Source organism: Lepidochelys kempii, chromosome 16 (genome assembly GCF_965140265.1).
Source record: "Lepidochelys kempii isolate rLepKem1 chromosome 16, rLepKem1.hap2, whole genome shotgun sequence".
Classification (NCBI taxonomy): Eukaryota; Metazoa; Chordata; order Testudines; family Cheloniidae; genus Lepidochelys; species Lepidochelys kempii.
The window spans coordinates 23149017-23169941 of NC_133271.1; the positions used below are offsets into that span (position 1 = coordinate 23149017).

Genomic DNA, 20925 nt, shown 5'->3' on the forward strand with positions numbered 1-20925 from the left:
GGAAAGTACTCAGGATAGCGACTTGTCTTTTGGTCTGCAAAGTGCAACGTTCCTCCCTGTAAAACAGCAATAAAGTGTGTGTGCACACACGCGCGTGAGCACAGCTACCCCTTGCTGGCCAGTGAGCGTGTGTAGGCCTGTGCATTTGAGGAGGCCAAAGGGGTTACAAGTTCTGGTTCAGACCTGAATCTCCGCCTCAAAGCCACTCCCCAATTGCCACCCCCTCTCCCCGCCTCCCACCCTCACCTCCCAGGGCTCACTCGCAGACAGGTTGGCTTTTCTGCATCAAGACTTCCACAAGGTCACCATCGGTCAGTGACGTTCAGTGCGGGCTTGACTACCACAGCAGCCTATTTACTCGGCATTGTGCTCCTGGGGGGACGTGGTTTGCTTGACTGCTTGCTGGAGCTGGGCTTTTGTTTGGTTTTGGGCTGTATGTTTGTGTTAAAAATACAAGGCTATTTCGAGCAGAAATGTTCTCTCTCTCTCTCTCTCTCTGTGTGTTCCTTCTGCTGCCCCCGTGCCGCCTCCGTCTCCTCTTTGGCTTGCGGAGCTGTGTTTCCCTTGCTGGTGACCAGCTTTGCAGGGGTAAACAGAGGGAAGCGCTCTTCCTAGTAGACTCCCATTTTCCAAGGTGCTGCCTGGCAATGGGATATCAGCCCAGAGAGTTCTCTCAAAGGGACACAGTCCTGGTAAATATCCTATGTAGGGCGGTCTGCGGCTCCCAGCCCTGGGCTCTGACCAGTAGACCGCAATCCAGGGAACCCAAATGCAACAGTCGAGATAAATCCAAGTACCCCAAGCCCTAGGGAAGTTTTGAGTCTAGATCCAAACTTTGCAGCGGAGATTCATTTCTAGCTCATACAAAAAGCTTCTGTCTCCCCTGATTGTTGTTAGTGTTTTTAATGCTAAGAAAATGGGTCCTTTGGTTGGTTGTTTTTTCTGCATTTGGATTCAAAATATTCCCCCGTAGGTTTTTGTAGCCCAAACATTGCAGTGTTGTGCGAGTGCATGAAAACAGAGCGTTCCCGCAGAGCCGGCAAGGCTTAGCAGTGCCCACTTTATTATTTAAATCATAACTGTCACACAGAGCACAAAACAGCCACCTCAGGAATCATAAGAACACGATAAAACGATAAGAATGGCCATCCTGGGTCAGACCAATGGTCCGGTTAGCCCAGTGTCCTGTCTTCCAACAGTGGCCAGTGCCAGGTGCTCCAGAGGGAATGAACAGAACAGGGCCATTATTGAGTGATCCATCCAATTGTCCAGTCCCAGCTCCTGGCAGTCAGAGGGACACCCGGAGTAAGGGGCTGCGGCCTGTGGATGGACCTCTCTCATTCTTGTTTGAATCAGAGTTCCTCATTTGAGATCACTCAGTGAAAACGTTTCAAAGCCACCTTGCCCACAATAAAGAAACCTGCAGTTGCTTGTGGGTCTGACTCCCCTCTGCAGTGCTGAATATAAAACCCACACAGCTGCAGGAAGCCTCCGCAGGATAACCCATTAGATGCCTGTCAGAATGGAAACTGGCACACAGTTATTTTCTGATTGTGTTGATGGTACCGAAGAGCTGGATGTTCAGAGACAACAATATATACAAAGGTTTCAGGGGAGCAGCCATGTCAGCCTGTACTCGTAAAAAGAAAAGGAGGGCTTGTGGCACCTTAGGGACTAACCAATTTATTTGAGCATGAGCTTTCGTGAGCTACAGTTCCACGGTATGCATCCGATGAAGTGAGCTGTAGCTGACGAAAGCTCATGCTCAAATAAATTGGTTAGTCTCTAAGGTGCCACAAGTCCTCCCGTTCTTTTTGCGGATATATACAAAAAGACACCAACAGTTTCCCAGACCGGGACCCTCTGCCCATGGCTGGGACCAACCGTGTAAGTCAAAGCAACTCCCCTTCTGACACCACATGTCGTAACCGCCAGACACCACCCCAGCCAGTGACTGAACACACCTGGCACCAACGTGTCTATTCCCTGTTCCCCACGGCCGCGCTCCTTTGCCGACTGTGCTGTGTAGTCACTTGCGAGCCCTCAGAGAGGAGGGGCTGGCCTGTGCTCTTCCCTGCTCTCTGAAGCAGCACATAATGACGCTCAGCTACTTCCCAGGGCCTACCCAGAGCTCTGGCCCCTAGGAGAACATCAGCGCCAGCCTAGGGACGGGCTCAGAACAAAAAATGGGCCAACCGTTTCCAAAAGCGACTCATCATTTTGGACACTCAGGTGGGGACTCCTAAAAAGGGTCTGATTCTCCCAAAGTGGCGAGCACCCGCCCCCGGAAGAGCAGGCATCCTCACATGGATCAAGCTAGGGGCCTGCAGACGGAGACAGCCAAAATTGTTAGAGATGTTGGCCTCACACGTTAACACTCCCACACTTAGGAGAAGTTCAGGTCCCCTCTCTAGTAAAAACAGCAAATGGAAAACCACCATAGGACCTTTCACATCATAAGAATTATTCACATTATTAACAATAATAATCCACAGCTCTTACATAGCACTTTGTATCAGTAGATCACAAAAGGAGATCTTTATAAAAGGAAGTCAGTACCATTATCCCTATTTTAAAGATGGGGAAACTGAGGCAGGGAGCAGTGAATTGACTTGCCAAAAGTCACATATCAGGCCAGTGGAGAGCTGGGAATAAAACCCAGGTCTCCGAAATCCAGTGTTCTATCCAGGCCCCGGCCACACTGCCTCCTGCCTTGTCAGGCTACACATATGACAAGAATGAACATTTTATAAAAAGCTCAAAGAGCTCTGTTTGGAAACCCCCCCAAACCCTCATCTTCCTACCGATTGAGACACCTGGAGTCGTACATCACTGGCATCCAGCGGTGACATATTGGACTCCTGGGATTTCCTCTCTGAATTGGACTGGTTCTCATGGTATTTCTTGGATCTCACGGGCAGAGACAAGAAGTCCTTTCCCGTGATCTTCAGGTTTCCCATGTGGTGGCTATCCCCATTCTGCTCCTGGGGAGGACAAGAAACAGTAATTGCACAAATCATTCAGCTGAGGCTTAATGTGGTGATTGCGGGTTTACACCTAGAATCTGTAAGAAATTAACCTAGAGATCAGAAGCCACAATCGCACATTTATGATGGTGTCATGGAGGGTTAGGCATAGAAAGTTTTAGAACATAAGAACGGCCACACTGGGTCCATCTAGTTCAGTATCTAGCCAGCAATAGTCCATGTAGCCCAGTATCCTGTCTTCTGATAGTGGCCAGTGCCAGGTGCCCCAGAGGGAATGAACAGAATAGGTAATCATCAAGTGATCCATCCCTGTCACGCATTCTCAGCTTCTGGCAAACAGAGGTTAGGAACACCATCCCTGCCCATCCTGGCTAATAGCCATTGATGGACCTATCCTCCAGGAACTTACCTAGTTCTTTTTTGAACCCTGTTATATTCTTGGCCTTCACAACATCCCCTGGCAATGAGTTCCACAGGTTGACTGTGCATTGGGTGAAGAAATACTTCCTTTTGTTTGTTTTAAAGCTGCTGCCTATTAATTTTATTTGGTGGCCCCTAGTTTGTGACTGATGCACCGTTTAGTAGAGGACAATATACATTACCGGAGAGGATGTATCATTCACAGGAAACAAAATTAGTCGAGCTTACACTAGCTTGTCAGAGTGTGTGTGCATGTGTGTGTAAGTCCAGACCGGTAATTTATTATATTTACCAGGCACATAGATAACCATCCTGCAGGCCTGGCTGCAATCCCAGGACAACGTATTAAGATGTGACTGGAGGTAACCACCACGTTAGAGAGGTCTCCTAGTTGCCTTCTCTATTCCTGACAGTCAGCTCTCTATCTCTATAGCTGCTTTTCAAAGCCTGCTCAGGTCGGTCAATTCCCCTTCCCCAAAGGGGCCCGATTCCTTGCTGGAACAATACTGCAAAACATTTGAGTGCTGTCAACTAACAAACGGGAACTGGGACTTTCAAGGATATCACCCGTTTGTAGCGAAAGCACAAACCATCCTGCACAAACATCTTGGCATAAATCACTGATGCAGCCCGTGAGACAGAGACAGTATCTTCCTCTACACCACCTAGCACATGGACTGCGCTCAATAAGGATAATAAACAGGGTGCAAGGATTTCCTATCGGGGATTAAGGCTCAGGAAACTGAGGAGAACCCAGCAGCTTGGTCACATTTCAAACTACTCAGCGAGAGAAATTACCAGGTCAGGCAGACGCACGTGACTCAATCATTCTGAAGCAACTCCCCAGAAATTTGATTCAATCACTTTAATTCCATCCCTAGTGGGTGTAATTGTGATAGGAAAAAACCCATTTACCCTACAGATAGTAATAGGCATCTCTCTGATTTGCAAACACAAAGGGTCCTTAGAGCTCAACAAATGAATCAGCTACTGTAGGAGTAGAATCACTCCCTTTCCATCCACTTGCTTCCACACCTAGGGAGATATTCTTCCCTTTCATAATATACATACATCCTCCAGGAGCCCAGCACACTATTTCACTAGGAGGGTGGTGAAGCACGGGAATGGGTTACCTAGAGAGGTGGTGGAATCTCCATCCTTAGAGGTTTTTAAGGCCCGGTTTGACAAAGCCCTGGCTGGGATGATTTAGTTGGGGTTGGTCCGTCTTTGAGCAGGGGGTTGGACTCGATGACATCCTGAGGTCTCTTCCAACCCTGATCTTCTATGATTCTAAGTGACTTGCACAAGGTCACAGAGAAGGCCAGAGTCTGGAAGAGGAACCAGTTTCCTAGTCCAGTGTCCTGCTCATTGGATCACGTAACCTCCATTTCTGGAAATAAAGCTCCTCCCATTCCAACCCTCCATGCCTTAAAAGAAAAAATCCCTACTAATACCTCCGCCCCAATCACGGGCTCCTGCTCCTTACTTCCCTCTTCCAAAATGCATCCACCTTCCCTCCCTCTCCATGTCTAACAAACAAACCATCCATCCCTCACTGGCCTGTCTACTCTGACACGTGGTTATTTCTGCCGTGTGGCTGAGGCTGACAGGGGTGTGCCGGTGCAGGGCAGCGTGGAGGGGTTTGACGCTCAGTGCTTCCCGTCCTTGGGCTACACGGCACTGTGCTTTTCACTTGAGCACAGCACCTGAATGCTCCAAGAACCGTATTCAGCCTTAGCACTTGCTGGTTCAGCTGGAACGTCAGCTGCAGTACGGAGCGCTTTTGCTGCTATCGTCCTCTAGCATACATATCTTGACTTTAGCAAAGCTTTTGATATGGTCTCCCACAGGGGTAACTGAAATTTAAGGCCCGCATTATACAGGAGATCAGACTAGATGATCTCTTTGGGCGTTGACATCTATGAATCTGTGAAAGTGATGGAGGGATTGACGCAGGAAAGGGCAAGAGAATTAGGCAATGGGGTGGAAAAGGGGCTGGAGAGATTGAAGAGATGAGACAGAGATGTGAGCTTTAATCCGATCACGCTTCCCCCACTGGGAGCTCAGAGCGGATGCCCCCCTCCTGGGCTATAATCACATTCCCATCAAGTGGGCTGAAGAGCGGAAGGGACAATGCAGCTGAAGAGGCTGCCAGGAAGAGACCAAAATATACTCTCTCCTCAAGGGCCACTTAAAGGAGAATGGGAGAACTCAGCCGCTGCCTGCTGACAGCTCCCGTTTACTCCAGCCTCCCAGCAAGATCTCTGGAAGCTCATAATCCTGCCCGAGGGCTCAGCTATTACACTGAAGCCCGCAGCAAGCCACACATCAGCGAGAGAATCCCCAAGGCCATCAGGTTACTCAGCACTAACTATCCCTCGGATGCTCATTCAGACGCCTCTCTGATCTCAGCGCCGCGGCCTGGGCGTCACTGCTCCTGAGTCAGAACAGCAGTCTGGATGCCGCGCTGGGGGAGGCTGGCACCATTCATGCCAGTCCAGCTCCAGAGCTGGATGTGTCCCGGTCAGTGGCTGGGTGAATTAAAGGGGCAGCTATCATGTCGGGGACTCGAGAGGTCTGGGGTCAGATTTACAAAGGTGTTTAGGTGCAGATGGACACAGGGGCGCTGGAATAGTTTTCATAGTGGGGGTGCTGAGAGCCATTGCACACACTGTAAACCACCTCAAGCCAGGGGGTACGGTAAAACCCCCAGCTCCAGCACCCACGGATGGACTCGAGCAGGATTTACAAAAGCCCCATAGCAGGTTAGGTACCTGATTTCCACTGAAAGCCAGTGGGAGTTAGGCACTTGTGTAAAACTCCACTAGGCACCCATCTACATCTTTAGGCGCCTAAGTAGCTTTGGAAATCTGGTCTTTGCTTGCTAGGCCTACCTGACCCGTGACTCGCTCTGCAACCTTGGGTGAGCCACAGCCCCGCGCTGTGCCTCAGTTTCCCCATCTATAAAGAGGAGGGGGTGATAATTCTGACACACCGGAGATCTATGGATGGAAAGGGCTATCTAGATGGTAATTACTACTGCAGATTACATTCAAAGCAAAGGAGACTGCTGCTGGCCTGGGAAATCTCAGGCCTGACCCCGTGACAAAGGCAATAATTGCCAGCAGAATCCCAAGAAGAAAGGCAATGGCCTGGGGAAGGTTTCACAGGAAAATTAAATTTTTCCCGAAGATGGGAGGTTTCAGCGTCTCCCAGCTGGCTCAGACACGAGCCTAAGCACGAGAGAGAGACACAGCAGAGAAGAAACATGCCTGGACCCCACATTTCCTCTGGAGAAGCCACTGGCAGGAAAGCCTCAGTGCACTAACAGAGCAAAACCCTGTGGTAATGAGAAGGCTCCTGCCTTTGGCCTCTCATTCCACATTCACCCTGAAGACAGCCCTGTCCCAGAGTAAAATGGACTGAGATTGGCCACCGGGAGCCAATGGGGTCTAAAGTTAACTCTGGTCTTCTCCAGGAAGGATTGTTTTCCAAAAAGTGTAGCCATTGGTTTGTCAAATTTCAACTAGGTGCCTTTTTTAGCTCGATCAGCTGTTCCTCTCCTCCAGGCTCCCTAGAAACTGTCCTTGGTTAATCCCAGCGACTCTAGTGATATCTACTAATTGCATATGTCCCTGCAGATGAAGTCATCCAATAAACCATCATAGAGTCCTGCTGATATTTAATCTCCTAGGCCAGCCAATGTGAATTTGGTTGTCCCGCCTCCCTGCCTCCTCTCACAGACACCTCTGCTTACCTTTTCAGAGGGGAACTTCAAGAGGTCTAAACTGTCCATGCTGTTCCTTTGGATTCTCTTAGGCCTGGCTCCTGAAAAACAACAACACAGGCTTTATGCAAGTGGCTGTCACCTATTGTCGGTATTAATGTCATGCAGATAAAATTCAATCCACAGCAGACCCCAGCTCCTGTTAACTGGAGTGATACAAAGTCAACAGGACAGGATGTTGCAGCCGGGCTGTCCTTGAGATTCAGAACATGTTTTGTTCCCTTTTGTTCGTTTGTTTTTTCAAACCACTATCGCAGTTCAGTTAGTAACAGCTAGAGTCACACGATGCCAACCTGGACACCATGCCAGCATAGTGCTACAAGCCTGGAATCTGGGCCAGGTGCTCTGTAGCAGTGTTGCCAACCGCAAACATTAAAAAAAAAGAATAAAATCAAAAGTTTCCCCCCCAAAATCATGAGATTGACTTAAAAAAACATCAGATTTAACCAAATAATATGTTTGGGGTTCTGTTTCTTTGCCATCTGGTTTTGAACCTTTGGGACATGCCTGGGTCACATCTTCAAGCTTCTGTCCACAACCATGAAGGCTAGAAACGTAAATGAAAGCTGATAGACTTACAAGCTAACATGACTCCAGGAGCTGGAGCATCAGGAAAATACACCACGTACTGCAAGATTGACAATAAAATCATGGAGAGCTGGCAACACTGAAGAGAGTGTCTGAGTTTCCAGCAAATTCATTTTATTAAACAATTACATCAAGAATATAACGGATGAAAATGGATTTAGATTCTAACTGTAGAGTTCTAGATTTAGATTCTGACTCCCCAAACTTTCCGTCTCTCTCTCTCTAACATACTTCCTCTTGCCTCTGCACTTCCAATTAGATACATGCAGCATCCCCCATTATGCCATAATCATCCTGGTTGGTCCTCCCCCAACCCTTCCGGCTCTCCCCTCTTCTCAGGAGTCTAGGTTTGGGTGGGAACCATGCAACATTGAGTGATTTCAGCTGGCAGAGATACTAAATTTAGAGGTTTGGGACCAGTTTTACCTGGAAGTTTTCAGGCTTGGAAAACAAAAGCCATGCCAATTCCTGAGAATGGAAACGCCAGAGCTTTGATGGTTGTGACAGCAAATTCACCAAGAGCAAAACTATTCTGATTTCCCACAGCAATGCCCATTAATAATCTCAGATATCTGTATTACCATCATGCCCAGGTACCCGGATCAGGATTGAGGTGCCATTGCACTGGGGATTGCACAAAGCAGAGAGCAAGGTACATTTCCCAGACTCAAAGAATTTACACTCCAGTTTAAGACAAAATGCAACTAATGCCTGTAATAGACAGGCTAAATGGCAGCAGGAGGGCTAGATAATTGTGGGGAAGCATAGCAGCATTACGCTTCTACAGGAAACAACAGCCCCAAGCTGAGTCCAGCTGCACTGCGAGCCTGTGTGTAACCAGGACCAGGGCTCACACTGGGACCCTCATGGTCTGCAAGTCTCAGCTATTCTAGGTGCACCAAGCCTGAGCTTCCCTCTAGCTATTCTGGAAGGAGCTGGGCTGAATGTCTCTTGGGCACACTCAGTGCACGGTTTCCATATGATGAGAGGACAAAGTCCAGATAACTCTTGTTGTGACCAGCACTGTAATAAAATGTGGTCTAGTGTATGGTAATTTCATTTGACTAACCTATATCTAATTGCACCACCCCTAAACTCTGTCCTGTCAGCCTAAAATACTTAGATTATTACAGTCCTAAAGCCCCAGTTCAGCAAGACACTGACACGCATGTTTAAGTCCATCTCTATTCAGCAAAGCTTGGCAACACCTGCTTAGTTTTAAGCATATGCTAAAGTCATATTAAAGTCAACAGGAATTCAACTCATGCTTAAAATTGAGCACAGACTGATGGACTTTGCTGAATTGGAACAGTTTGTGGAATTGGGACCTAAATAGAAATTAAATTTCTCTAGAGAAAAGGATTTTTTGGTTAGGCTTCAAAGCAAAGAGTAACCACCAAGGCAACCACCATGTCCCTCCAACAGGGAAATCTGTCACCTTGCCACAGCTGCAAAGGCAAGGCCAGTTTCTCAGCTGGCGCTCGCTCAGCAAAACAGGACTCTGTCCCGGAAGTCAGGCAGTTGGCCAGGGTTCAGCCACAGAGCTTGCCCAGCTTTTGGGCAGATGGGAAGAAGGGCCTCTGTTACTCTGAGCAACTCGGGTAGGGCTAATTGGCTTTTGCAGTCTTTGCTTCCATCCCTGCCTACTTTTGCTGAGAGACTTTGCAGTGCCTCAGTATCTGAAAGCATTAATCACCAGTCGCAGCATTTGCACTCAGAACATGAACAGGGCCCAAGTAAATACATGCTCGGGTCAAATTCTCATTGGTGTAAACTGACAGCTCCACTGACACCAAGGGCATTGACCAATCTATACCATCAGAGAGTTTGGCCCACTGTCTACATAGCCCGTCATTTAGTCATTTTAAAGCATTTTGCAAACACAGCCCAAACCCCTCCTTGCCCCCTGCCCCAGGACATCACTGTCCCTTGGAGCCTAGACAGAGCCCAGAGCTGAACCGAAGGTCACACAGCAAGGGCCTGGCAGACCCAGGAATGCTCACTCCCAGCTCTGACCACCAAGCCACACTCTCTGCCTTCTCACAAGTCATCTTCGGGCGCTGACAGAACGGAGGGGAGAGGCAGTACCACCCAGGCTCCCCCACCCCAAATCGAAGTGTGCTCCTCCCATCCCAGTTCCAAGAGTTACCTTCCAGGAACCTCCCATTAAAAACAAAAGGCATTTTTCGGACAACATTCATTTCAGAATAACCTTTCTTCTGCATCTGCTGTGAAGGTTGCTCCCTGATATCCAGGAGTGCTTTGCACCCTCTAGGTATCAGCGAGACTCCGAGAGAATCTGGACAGGACTATTATTTCTGCTCCTAGAGATACTCTCTCTGGGTGCATCTGTATAAACAGGGAGTCCATATGTGAGTTGGGAAATAGAAGGCTGGTGTGGGGGAGGGACGGTGGTGTTAAGAACCACTCAATAAAGGTGCCCACAAATCTCCACAGCTACCTGAAAGCTGCTCAAGGCACTGAACTTTCCTTGAAGTAAGCTACAGCCTCCTCCATTATGTGCAGTGAGGGGTTTGGAACCAAGATCATTATAAACATTTAAAGCAGTTTCCGCATTTTGTTCTCGCTGAAGCAATGCCTCTGAGAGGTGAAGTCCAGTGCTCTAAAGCAAGCGTGCATCACGGTGAAAACAAAGAGCAGCGTGTCTTATAAGATAAATAGAAATAATTCCTAACAGCCTAAAGAGTCGTTAATTATACACCACATCCTCCGTGCTTGAGTGTATTTGCAATAGCATTAAACCGTTGCAGATAGAACCATTAATCTTTGATCTGACAAACGTACCTTTCCTTTGTTACTTTAATATATGTATTCAGCGGAGACCTTCCCAGTAATTGGGGCGTAACACAACAATTTGTTTTTTCAGTTGTGGCAGTGTGTTCTTCCTTTATTGCCACTAGGATTTCAAATTCATCTGAGGGAGAAGTTAAGAGTTAACAAATACAGCTTCCAAACAGACAGGCAGACTCTGTATCTATTTACCTGGGAGAGAAATTAAAATCAGTTATGGGGCCAAATTCTGAACTCAGTTACGACAATTTTGCCACACTTCCATTGAGTAATACCTTACTCTGCAAGCAGCCCCATTCACACTACTCAGTGTGAGTAAAGGTCTCAGAAGCTGGCCCTAAATTTGGAGTAACTCCATGGAGCTCATTGGAGTTTCTCCACATTACTCAGGGGTGCAACCAAGACTAGAATGTGGTGCCTTTAATCTTTGTATCACCCTCAGCCTCAAGAATAGCAGAGAGACTTCCATACTCACCTAACCACTGGGAAAATGTGAATCCAGCTAATTTTCTATTACAGACCAGGGCATCATTTCAGATGGCTCCAAAGTAACTTCAGGGTGCACTCAGTCCCGTCCCCACAACCTCCACCAGATTATTTTTCCCCAGAGATATTTGTAACAGCCTAATATTCAGCAAGAAAATGACACTCTCTTACTCTCTCTTTCCTCCACTGATCAGCAGCAGCAGCCCTGGATGCAAAAAATTGAGCAACTGAAAACCTGTGTCTGTTACTCTGTAGTTTTTTTTTCTTCTCCCCTGTATTTATTGGCATGTTTACGAAGCCCATTGCAGACTAACGGAAAACCTCAGGGGCATTTCTAAATGCTCTCTCTGTCTTTACAGTTTGCAGAGGTCTTTAATCTAGCAAGTTGAAACCTTTTTGTGAACATCAGCTGAGCAACCTGACTGACTGTATTCATGGCTTTTTTTTTTTTGAGAATCTGGGTTTGGGTTTTTGTTTTTTTTTTTTTTTTGATACTCAAGGTCATGGGTTGTTTTTTTTTAAAATATTTTTTTAAAAATATATCCGCCTTATGAGCTAAATAGCTCGATTAACCAATCAGAATCTCTCTGGCTTGACAATTTGGGCCACGTTAAATGTTTTTCACATTTTGTTTTTTTCATTTTATAAAACCAGATAAGTCCACCACCACCTGATCTTAAAGCAGGCAGACATGAGGGCCTTCATAAAATGATAAGCACAGAGAGACATTCTCTCTATGCACATATTTGAGCTATACGCATAAATACACCCCCTCTCTTTTAAACCACCTCATATCTACAAACACCCCTGTTCTTACCTCTTTGCCTCTCTCTCCCTCCCACAGTCAGCCCCCCATATCTACCTATATTGAACACCCATGCCGACCTCTCTCTCATACACACATTCTGTATTTCCCTATATTTATACATTACTCTTCACAGCCCCCACCACCTTAGGGAGAGTTAAAAGCTCTCCTGTTTCCTGGAGTGACTGAATTATGGCAAGTAGGTTCCAGCTTTGCAGGCCCTGGATTCAGTTGTTTACCAGAACTGACTGAACTGGAAAATCCTGCCTTTTTCCTCTCCAGTGTCCAGGGCAGGCTTTGGGAATGGCTCCCCTCATCAGATAGCAGGAACTTCACTGCTCAGCATCTGGCCTGTCGGCCTCTTGGTGACTTTGCATGAGGCCGTGAAAGAGAAGGGGTCTGACCCACGTCTGCAGTGCAGGAATCCAATGTGACACACTGGAACGCACGCTTCCGCTAGATACTCTCCAGTCTCGTTGAAGTGACATTAACAGGTCAGAATCATGGTACGTCTTTGTCTATTGACGGGAGAAGCCAGAGGAGCTGTTTAACAACAAACGCACGCTTGCCCTGCTCCAGCACCTTCTGCACACGGCTATGAAAGCACTTTGTGAAGGTGGATATTGGCCCCATAAGATAGCTGGGAAAGTGAGACCTAGGGAGGTTCAGTGACTCACCCAAGATAATGCAGGTAATGATGGGCATTGGCAGATCTGGGTGGGTGGAACCCAGGATGGGAGTAGTTCAAGCTGCTGCAACTCATCCCTCTGGTACTTCGAGACGCCGCGGCACTTCATGCTGTTGCTATTTGCCCTTCGCTGGCCACAACTAACAACCTTCACACAAGCCTTTCAAAGTGTGTTCTGTTTGTGTTTGAAAGGGGCAATATATTTATATGCATACGTGGGACATTGTATTTTATGGAAAGCTTTCTAATTTTGTAAAACATTAGGTCTAAACTGAATGACCACATCTGGGGTTTTAATTTGCCACTCATTGATGTTGAACGGGATTTCCAGTGCTGGGTTTTCTGCAGTGAAATACTCTAAATGTGGAGATGGACTTTAGAAGAAGACACTTGGAAAAGATAATTATTTGATTTTAAAAGGCTTTTTATTACATTTGTGTCCAACCAAAAAAGAGAGAGGCCCCAATTCTGTAAATATTTACACATGAGTTACTTTACGCATGTTGTGAGCCACTCTGCACATGTGGGCAGGTCTGCCTGGTTCGCTAAGATTAACTTTACACCTGGGAGTACTCACATGCATAAATTGGGACCATTACGAGAGACCCACTTTGCTCGGAATTTGACTCTCAAACAAGATTGCAAGCGTTTTATTCTCTGCTCATCTTCCAGGAAACATATTGATTCAAATACTTCCCTGTGGAGAATGGGATTTAATAGAACGTGTGTGTGATTAAGGAAGCACACATGACATACAAGGAAATACTGACAGTATCATGAACGGCTCAAGATTTGCTGTATTTTTGTATACTCCAGATATACAGAGACGTCCTGAAGAGGGGATTTTTCAGTCTGGATTAAGTTCATGTTACAGTTCAGGTTGGAGGAGGCTCAAGGCTAGGATTCACATTCAGTGAGTTCCGAGTTGTCTCGTAAGATTTCAGCTCCAATGGTCCAGTTGTACTATTTATTTGTACAACTACTGTGGGCAGCCTATATAGGGGTAGGCACTGTGCATACACACAGCGAGAGAGTCCCAGTTTTACACTCCAAATAGACAAGAGAGAGGGGAAGTCACTTGTCCAGGATCACACAGCGGGTCGGTGTCAGAGCCAGGAATAGAACACTGGTGCCCCAGTTCCCCACCCCAACGCCCTGTCTGCTGTACCCTGTTGCTGACGCTACAGCAATTGATTTCACCAGAGTTTCACCATCATAGGTCGCAGCTGAACCACACACAAGGAACAGGCCCCACCTCTTGGCTTTCAATGTGTCCTAGAAACAAAACTATAAGGGTCAGTTTGGATCAAGGGATCAAACTCCAACCACATGTGAGCTGTGGATGCAGAGGGAAAAGGGGGAAGAACAGAATATGTGAGGTTCTCTGCTAGCATGGAACAAGGAAGCGGTCTACAGCCCTGACCCAACAACCTAATCTGTGCAGCCGGGGATCTGTGATGTGTTCCACCCAGAATAGGACGTACAGATCCATACATGTCAATCAGTCTGCAGGACCAGGGACTCTGATTTTATCAGCAAGAGAGAGAGAGCCCCAAATCAGAACCCCAAATCTAAACACTAAGGTTGGATCCAAAACCCTGGATCAAGCCTGCCACTGCAGTTTTGGGTTGGGGTAACAGTCAAAGCCAGAAGTTACCAGTTCTCCAGGCCAGATGCCAATAAAGTCCAAGGTGGCAGGCAAATCCTGAGGTCACATCTCACAAGATCACCACCAAAGAGGCTGGACATCAGTAAGGATTCAGCCTCCAGTGTGAATGGCAGCTCCTTAGCCCATCTCTATACATGGTACAGCCATACCAATGGTACAGCCAATGCAGCCATTTCAGGTTAGCAGTTTCGTTGGCCCAGCCATATTGCTGGTGGAGTAACATTACAACTGTGACCAGGTAAGGTTCCCTCATTCCACCTACCCCTACAGATGGAGACTGGCGTTTATCTGGTGCTTGCTGTAGGATCCTGAACAACAGGTGGAGAATGGGGAGAAAGCACACACCTGTAGGGGGCTGTGGCTCTGCACAGAGAAGGCCTTCTTCCATCTCATCAGCGCTCAGTGACAGAGGGAAGCATTTATGGGCACACTGAAAGCTGTGCTGGCAAATTCCACTGGTAACGTGCCATGGACACTCTTTACTCTGGCAAAAAGGCCAGCCAAACAGGAAGCACCCTTTAACTACCCCCTTCAGTGTCAAGGTTTCATCCCACTGCTTCTCAAACCAAAGAGTGTCCCTTTTTCATTATAAGGCTTGTTTAGCATGTAGGTCATGCACATGCCATGCTTTCCACCCTGGGCAAGAGGCTATGGAGTGAGACGTTGGGTTTATACCACAGTGCGGCACGAAGGATGTGTGATTTGGGTCCCTTCAATTGAAACGTTCAGCTGAGGTCGCACCTGCCCTGTTTCTATGGGAAGGTCAAGATTCTTCCCAAGACGCTTTTCATGAAAATGAGGCACAACCCGTGTCCACCTTGCCAGGGCTGCAACCATTGTGCAGCCGTGTCAGCTGGTTGCTGCCGCAACGGCCATTGAACATCCCGGCAGCACTGCAGGTCACCCCGAGCCACGGCTGCGCTGGTTCAAAGCGCTCTCTCAAGCGTGCAATATATGGAAGGCAAGAAAAAGAGGAACACATTATAAAGACGACAAGAATGAGGCACTCTGCTTCCTGGTGGAAACAAGCCCCACCGCCATCCTCTCCCACTCTTCCCTTTGTACAGCGCCATTTAATCACAACGAGCTGGGGAGGCGGCATGCTGAAGGGAAGGGGTCAGCACGGACTCGGAAGGAAAGAGCAATACCCAGCACTGCTTCCCGTGGCACCGGCATTTCCCAGGGACGTCTCCCAACAGCCGGGCCCGGACTTGCTTGGCTTGCGAGACTGGAGTCACCGGTGATGCGCGGTTGCAGTGGTAGTAGCTCAATACAAAATAAGACGTGAAACGACCGGGAGGGGAAACCTCTCTTCACCACCACCCGTTAACAGGGATTTTCCTAACCGTGGCGATGAGACACCCCACCTGTAACCCAGCCGCACCCGGAGTTGCTGTGCCCCCCGCGAGGTGAGCGGCGGCTGGGACTGCAGGGCCAGTACCTGACTGGCACCTCGGAGATGTAAGGCTTTGATAAGATCCCGCAGAACGCGTGTAGTGGTGACTCGGGGAGCTGTTTAAGGAGCTCTCCGTGAGATGACATGTGCTTTGATGACTCCTAGGCTCCCCCACCCTCGGGGAGCTGCCTACTCCATCCCTGTTAAAGACAAATCAAAGCCCCCTCTAGAAAAGTAACGAGCAGCAGTTCTATTTGTGGGACAGGGACATGCCGGGCCCCTGTGGGAAGGCTGCACCAGATGAAACCTGACAGCAAAACTCCACAGAAATCCAGTCTCTAAAGGCTACAGGGCTAGGATGTTCTTTTACCCTCCCTCTCTCTGGCTCACGTGGCTGGCTCAGTGGCTTGATCCAGTGCCACCCTGAGCACAAGAGCTGCCCTACAGCGTTTCCACAGATGAAAACAAAACACGACAGCTGTTGGCTTTGGCCCTCGGCACCCTTCAACGCTCACTCTTTCAGGAGCCATTTCTCTCTCCCTCGGGGCCCGATCCAAAGCCCGATGAGGTTAATTGAAAGTCTAAAAGGGGTAAAAGGGATTCAAGGCTTGGGGTTCATGATCTGTGGGTGAGATCATGAACCCCAAGTTTTTGAAAACCCACACACAAAACAGGCCCTGTAAAAGTAGTCTCGGCTTCGAGGGGTCAGAAGTGCATGCTGAGACGTGGTCTAGTGATTGGCATGCACGCAGCGCGGCTCTGATCTCTTCTACTGACACCTAACCAGGGAAATCTGTGTCAAGCTAATACTCCATCATTACAGCAACCTCTTCAAAGCGGGTGGGGGCGAGCACAGCGGTGGGTGGGGGCGGGAGCCTGCAGCAGGAGCAGCAGCTCAGTTAGGGCTTTAATTAGTCTTCAAACACATAATGAGTTCGGCTGCTGTAAATCCACTTGACCTCTCATATTAACAACACACCTCCCCGTGGCTCACAAAGGCTGGCACTTGCTTTCTCAAGCACTGCTGCCCTGAGATAGCACTACACAAATACTGGTTATTTACAGTGACCGGGTGCTGACAGGCCTCACAACACAGAAACCGAACTGCTGGCCAAGGCCACTAAACCCCTGTCTCTTGAAGGGATGGCTAAAGTACCTGTAACCATGGGATCGTGACTTTGGGGATTTCCCCGTTTGACGTGGTAATGGCTGCAAGGGTTGGGGGAGGAGAGGAATCCTGGGATCTCCTGGGACTTCAGTGGCTGAGTGTGCGGGGAGAAGGTGCAGTGAGAGAGTGGCGGCTCAGTGGCTTCAGGCAGAACATGACTGGCTCTGGTTAAACCATCTGCAGAGGGGACAGTGCTGGACTGAGCCTCCGAAGGGTTCCGTGCCTGGTGCTAGCAAATATGCCTTGAGTAACCTTCAGTCAATCTCTCTGGGCCTCAGTTCCCAGCCTGTCTAGTGAGGATGATCAATATTCTCTTTCTCCTCCCACCTTTTTTGGACTGTGAGCACTTCAGGGAAGGGACTGTCGCTCCCTCTGGGTCTGTGCAGTGCCCAGCACAAAGGGGCCCCGATCTCCAGCGTGTCTCTGTCTGCTACAGGAAATAAATCATGAGTGTGCTGGAGCCCACGATGTTCAGAGAACCCAGCAAAAGTTGACTCCCCAAAGCCAGCTGCTGGACTTGGCGTACACAGAGTTACAAACACGAGAACTGGATATTTTCCCTACCCAGGCAGAAAAGACATTTCAGGGTGCGTGTACCAGTGTTTGGGGGCTGCACTAGGCTAGGAAAAATACAGCTCAAAATCCAGTGGATAAGGAAGTAGTGACAAGAAGCATGAAATCAGCCCATGGATAAGGGCCAGGATCAAATCTGGCTGCTTCCCAAGTCTAGTTGGACTCTCCTCAAATGTTGAATTCCAGGACTCTGCATTCTGGGCCCTTTCCTCAACTAACCCGGCTGGGAACATCAGGTATCTGGCCAGTTTCTGCTGGGAAGACAGGCTTCCAATGTGTGTGCGCTGCCTAGCTCTGAAGAGCTGTATTCACTGACATAAAGAACAGCACACAGCTAAGTCAATATCAGATCCTGAATGTTACCCGAAAACTCCCCACGACAACAGCTTTGAGGGGTTTCCCCCCCATGACAAAACTGTTCCTTTACGATAAACAGAATAAATATACAGCCACAAAAATTGCACTTCTCAACCGAGCAGCTTCTCAGCAGCTTGATTTGGCAGGAGATGCACCACAATGTTGTCACCCTAGTTCTACACCCTCCAAGCAGCCTGTCTGACAGCTGGACAACTGGCTCAGAATAGCATTAATAATATTTCACAGGTACATGGCCGCTGGGAGCCCATCAGAGCTCAGCAGCTTGTGCGCTCCGGGAAGCCAGCCACCTCCGTGATGGGGGGGGGGGGTTGGGAAATACTGGACAGGGCAAACCCTGCCTTTCCACACTGCTGTGAGATCTTTAATGTCCACATGGGACAGGCGGGAATTGAGATGGGAAAGCCTCCTCTGAGCCAGTGAGATCACAGACACATCATCCCCTGGTGGAAAGCACATCTGACCTGCACAGAAGCCAAAGATTGAGGCTCTTCAGAAAAGCCACTGGCCTCAGGTATGAAATGATTCCATTTCTAATGGACTCAGGTGTTCGTTAAGGATCCGGTTTCTCTTTCCTTGCGGATAAGCCACCAAGAGAGACTTTCCTACAGAACTGCCCCTACAACCCCCCGGCTGCCCTATCATGCATGGCTTTTCCATTGAGGTTTTCAAGGAAGCAGTTCAAGAAGGAGCAAATACTCTTTTGGGAGGCTGCACGTCTTTAGTGGTCAGAGCAAGGCACTGGGAACCAGGGTGCGCAGGTGGGCAGGGGTCACAGCGGCACAGTGGTGGGCTAGAGGGACTCTGTGCATTGGGCTAGAGGGACTCTGTACTCTGACTCATGTGCATTTGGGTAAAGCCCTGTGCCTCTGTTTCCCCATCTGTAAAGCGGAGACATCTGGCTCCCAGACAGGGCTGCGGGAGGCAGTGGAGGCTTGTTGGCAAAGCACTCTGAAACTCAAGGGAATTCGTGAACCAGAACAGCCCAACCGCAAAACCTAGGCTGGGGGGTTTGTTTCCGGAAACAGGACTCCAGCCAAGCCCCTAACAATTTTGCATGGCCAAAAATAGAGTCAGGATGGAGTCCAAGCCTGGAACGGTAGGGGAATCAGGAGCTGGATCCGAGTCCATCTGGAACCCTAAAAGCGTCCAAGAGACTCGCCTCTGGACTGGGCCAGGGGCCTGGATGTAGCAGTGCTCCAGGATCCTGCCTGACAGAGAGAATTGTTAGGTCCGTGGTGAGTGGCCCCACAGGGTGGGGGTGGGAGGGTTTGCTTTGGTTGATCAAGAGCGAGCCCAGGGGCCATTCAAGGAGCAGCAGCGCTGGACTCAGGGGAAGAGACCCTTAGCTCTCATCTGAAATGGGGGGCATCCTCTTTGGGGCTCCCCAGGATAGCAGGGAGACAGTAAGGTAACCTCGGGGCCCTGGGAGGAACAGGCAGCCCCTGGGCCTGCTGCAGGAGAGCTTAGAACTTCTTACACTGCCATGATCAGCTTGTGGAAATAAACAATAGACCAAAAAGGAGCTGAGACTCAGCTAAGCAGAGACCTGCTGTAATAAACACGGGCAGGCGGGCGGGGCGGACGGACCGACCTTCTGAGGCAGCTAAACAAGCCCAGCGGAGGCAGCTGTGTCCTCCAGACGGATGCAGGGAGGGCACAGCAAACAGCGGCTGGCTCAGGCCTCTCATAGTCCCTGCAGTTCCTCATCCAATGCCCACAACACCCGTCCCTGAAAAGAGGCCCCGACCCATACTCCTGGTGCTGGCATTTCACATGCACTGCCGTGCGTTGGTAACACAGGCCTCTTATTAACCGGGCACTGTCTGGCCAAGGATCAGAGCTGCTTTCTTCACAAAGACGTCAACCTGATGAGAAGGAATCAGCTGCTAATGGGGTGGCGTGCGAGAGAGAGCTCAATAACCGAACAGGGCTGCTGTTTGTCTCCGAGGATCCACCTGGAAGCATAGAATCATCGTAGAGTCATATGCATCCGATGAAGTGAGCTGTAGCTCACGAAAGCTCATGCTCAAATAAATGGGTTAGTCTCTAAGGTGCCACGAGTCCTCCTTTTCTTTTTGCGGATACAGACTAACGCGGCTGCTACTCTGAAATAGAATCATAGAATATCAGGGTTGGAAGGGACCTCAGGAGGTCATCTAGTCCAACCCCCTGCTCAAAGCAGGACTAATCCCCAGTTTTTGCCCTAGATCCTAAATGGCCCCCTCAAGGATTGAACTCACAACCCTGGGTTTAGCAGGCCAATGCTCACACCACTGAGCTATCCCTCCCCCTGCATCCCACACTAGTGCATGGAGGTGGGTGGCGGTGTCAGACTGCGGGCTCCCCCCCGTGGGGGGGTCATCAGTGCTACCCACCCCGGGGAACTCCCACTTGCTGTGCCAAGCAAGTTACAGCTGTCCTGAGGCCCAGCCCTTCTGCTCGCATAAACCAGTGTAGCTAGCACTGAAGTCAATGGAATCATAACAATTAACACCATCTGAGGATCTGGCCTTACTCTGTTCACTGAGATGATAAAGGAGAGACCTCAGTCATCAAGTCGTCTTTATAAAACCCTTTGAGTGATACAGCATTGGCCCCTTCTCTGCCGTATTAAACTTTCCCATCAAAGAGGAAGCAAAAAAGTCCTGGAGACAAAATGCCCTCTGCAGTACTCAAGCATTCAGATACTGTAGTGATGGGGCCATAAAAGTACTTAGATGGAGATAGTTTAGAGCCCTCTATTCAAGGGTCTCGAGGTGCTTTGCAGACATTATGGGCTTGCATGTACATAGCACTTGTCACCCGCAGACCTCAGAGCACTTTCTTGTTATGCCCCTTTTACAGATGGGAACAGCAAGGCGTGGGGAGCTGTTGAAATGATTTCCCCAAGATCACATAGGCCAGGCCTACACTAGAAAAGGTTTGCCAGTATGCCTACACAGGCAAAACCTCCTAGCATAGATGCAGTTTACACCAGCTAAGAAGTCCTTTTGCTGACACAGCTTACACCAGTTTGGTGAGCGAAATAAGCCAAACCGGCAAAGCCACTTTTGTGCATAACTGTGCTAGGCCTTTTGCTGGATTGAAAATGTTGCCCCACCCCCCACCAAAAATAAATAAAAATCACACCACTAAGCGACATTACTATACCAGCAAAAGTTTCTAGTGT

General features: G+C 48.9%; 1 protein-coding gene across 5 annotated transcripts in view; it reads right to left on the reverse strand.

Annotated features, from left to right (window-relative positions):
- Nucleotides 1-20925, reverse strand: part of GPSM1 (G protein signaling modulator 1) — a 141910-nt gene that overhangs the window by 40761 nt on the left and 80224 nt on the right. For all 5 annotated transcript variants that reach the window (XM_073314702.1, XM_073314703.1, XM_073314700.1 and 2 more), the window contains 2 exons: nucleotides 7165-7235; nucleotides 2805-2984 (listed from right to left, as the gene is read on the reverse strand). In XM_073314702.1, the coding sequence (XP_073170803.1) occupies nucleotides 2805-2984; nucleotides 7165-7235 (251 nt within the window). The remainder of the gene's footprint in view (nucleotides 1-2804; nucleotides 2985-7164; nucleotides 7236-20925) is intronic.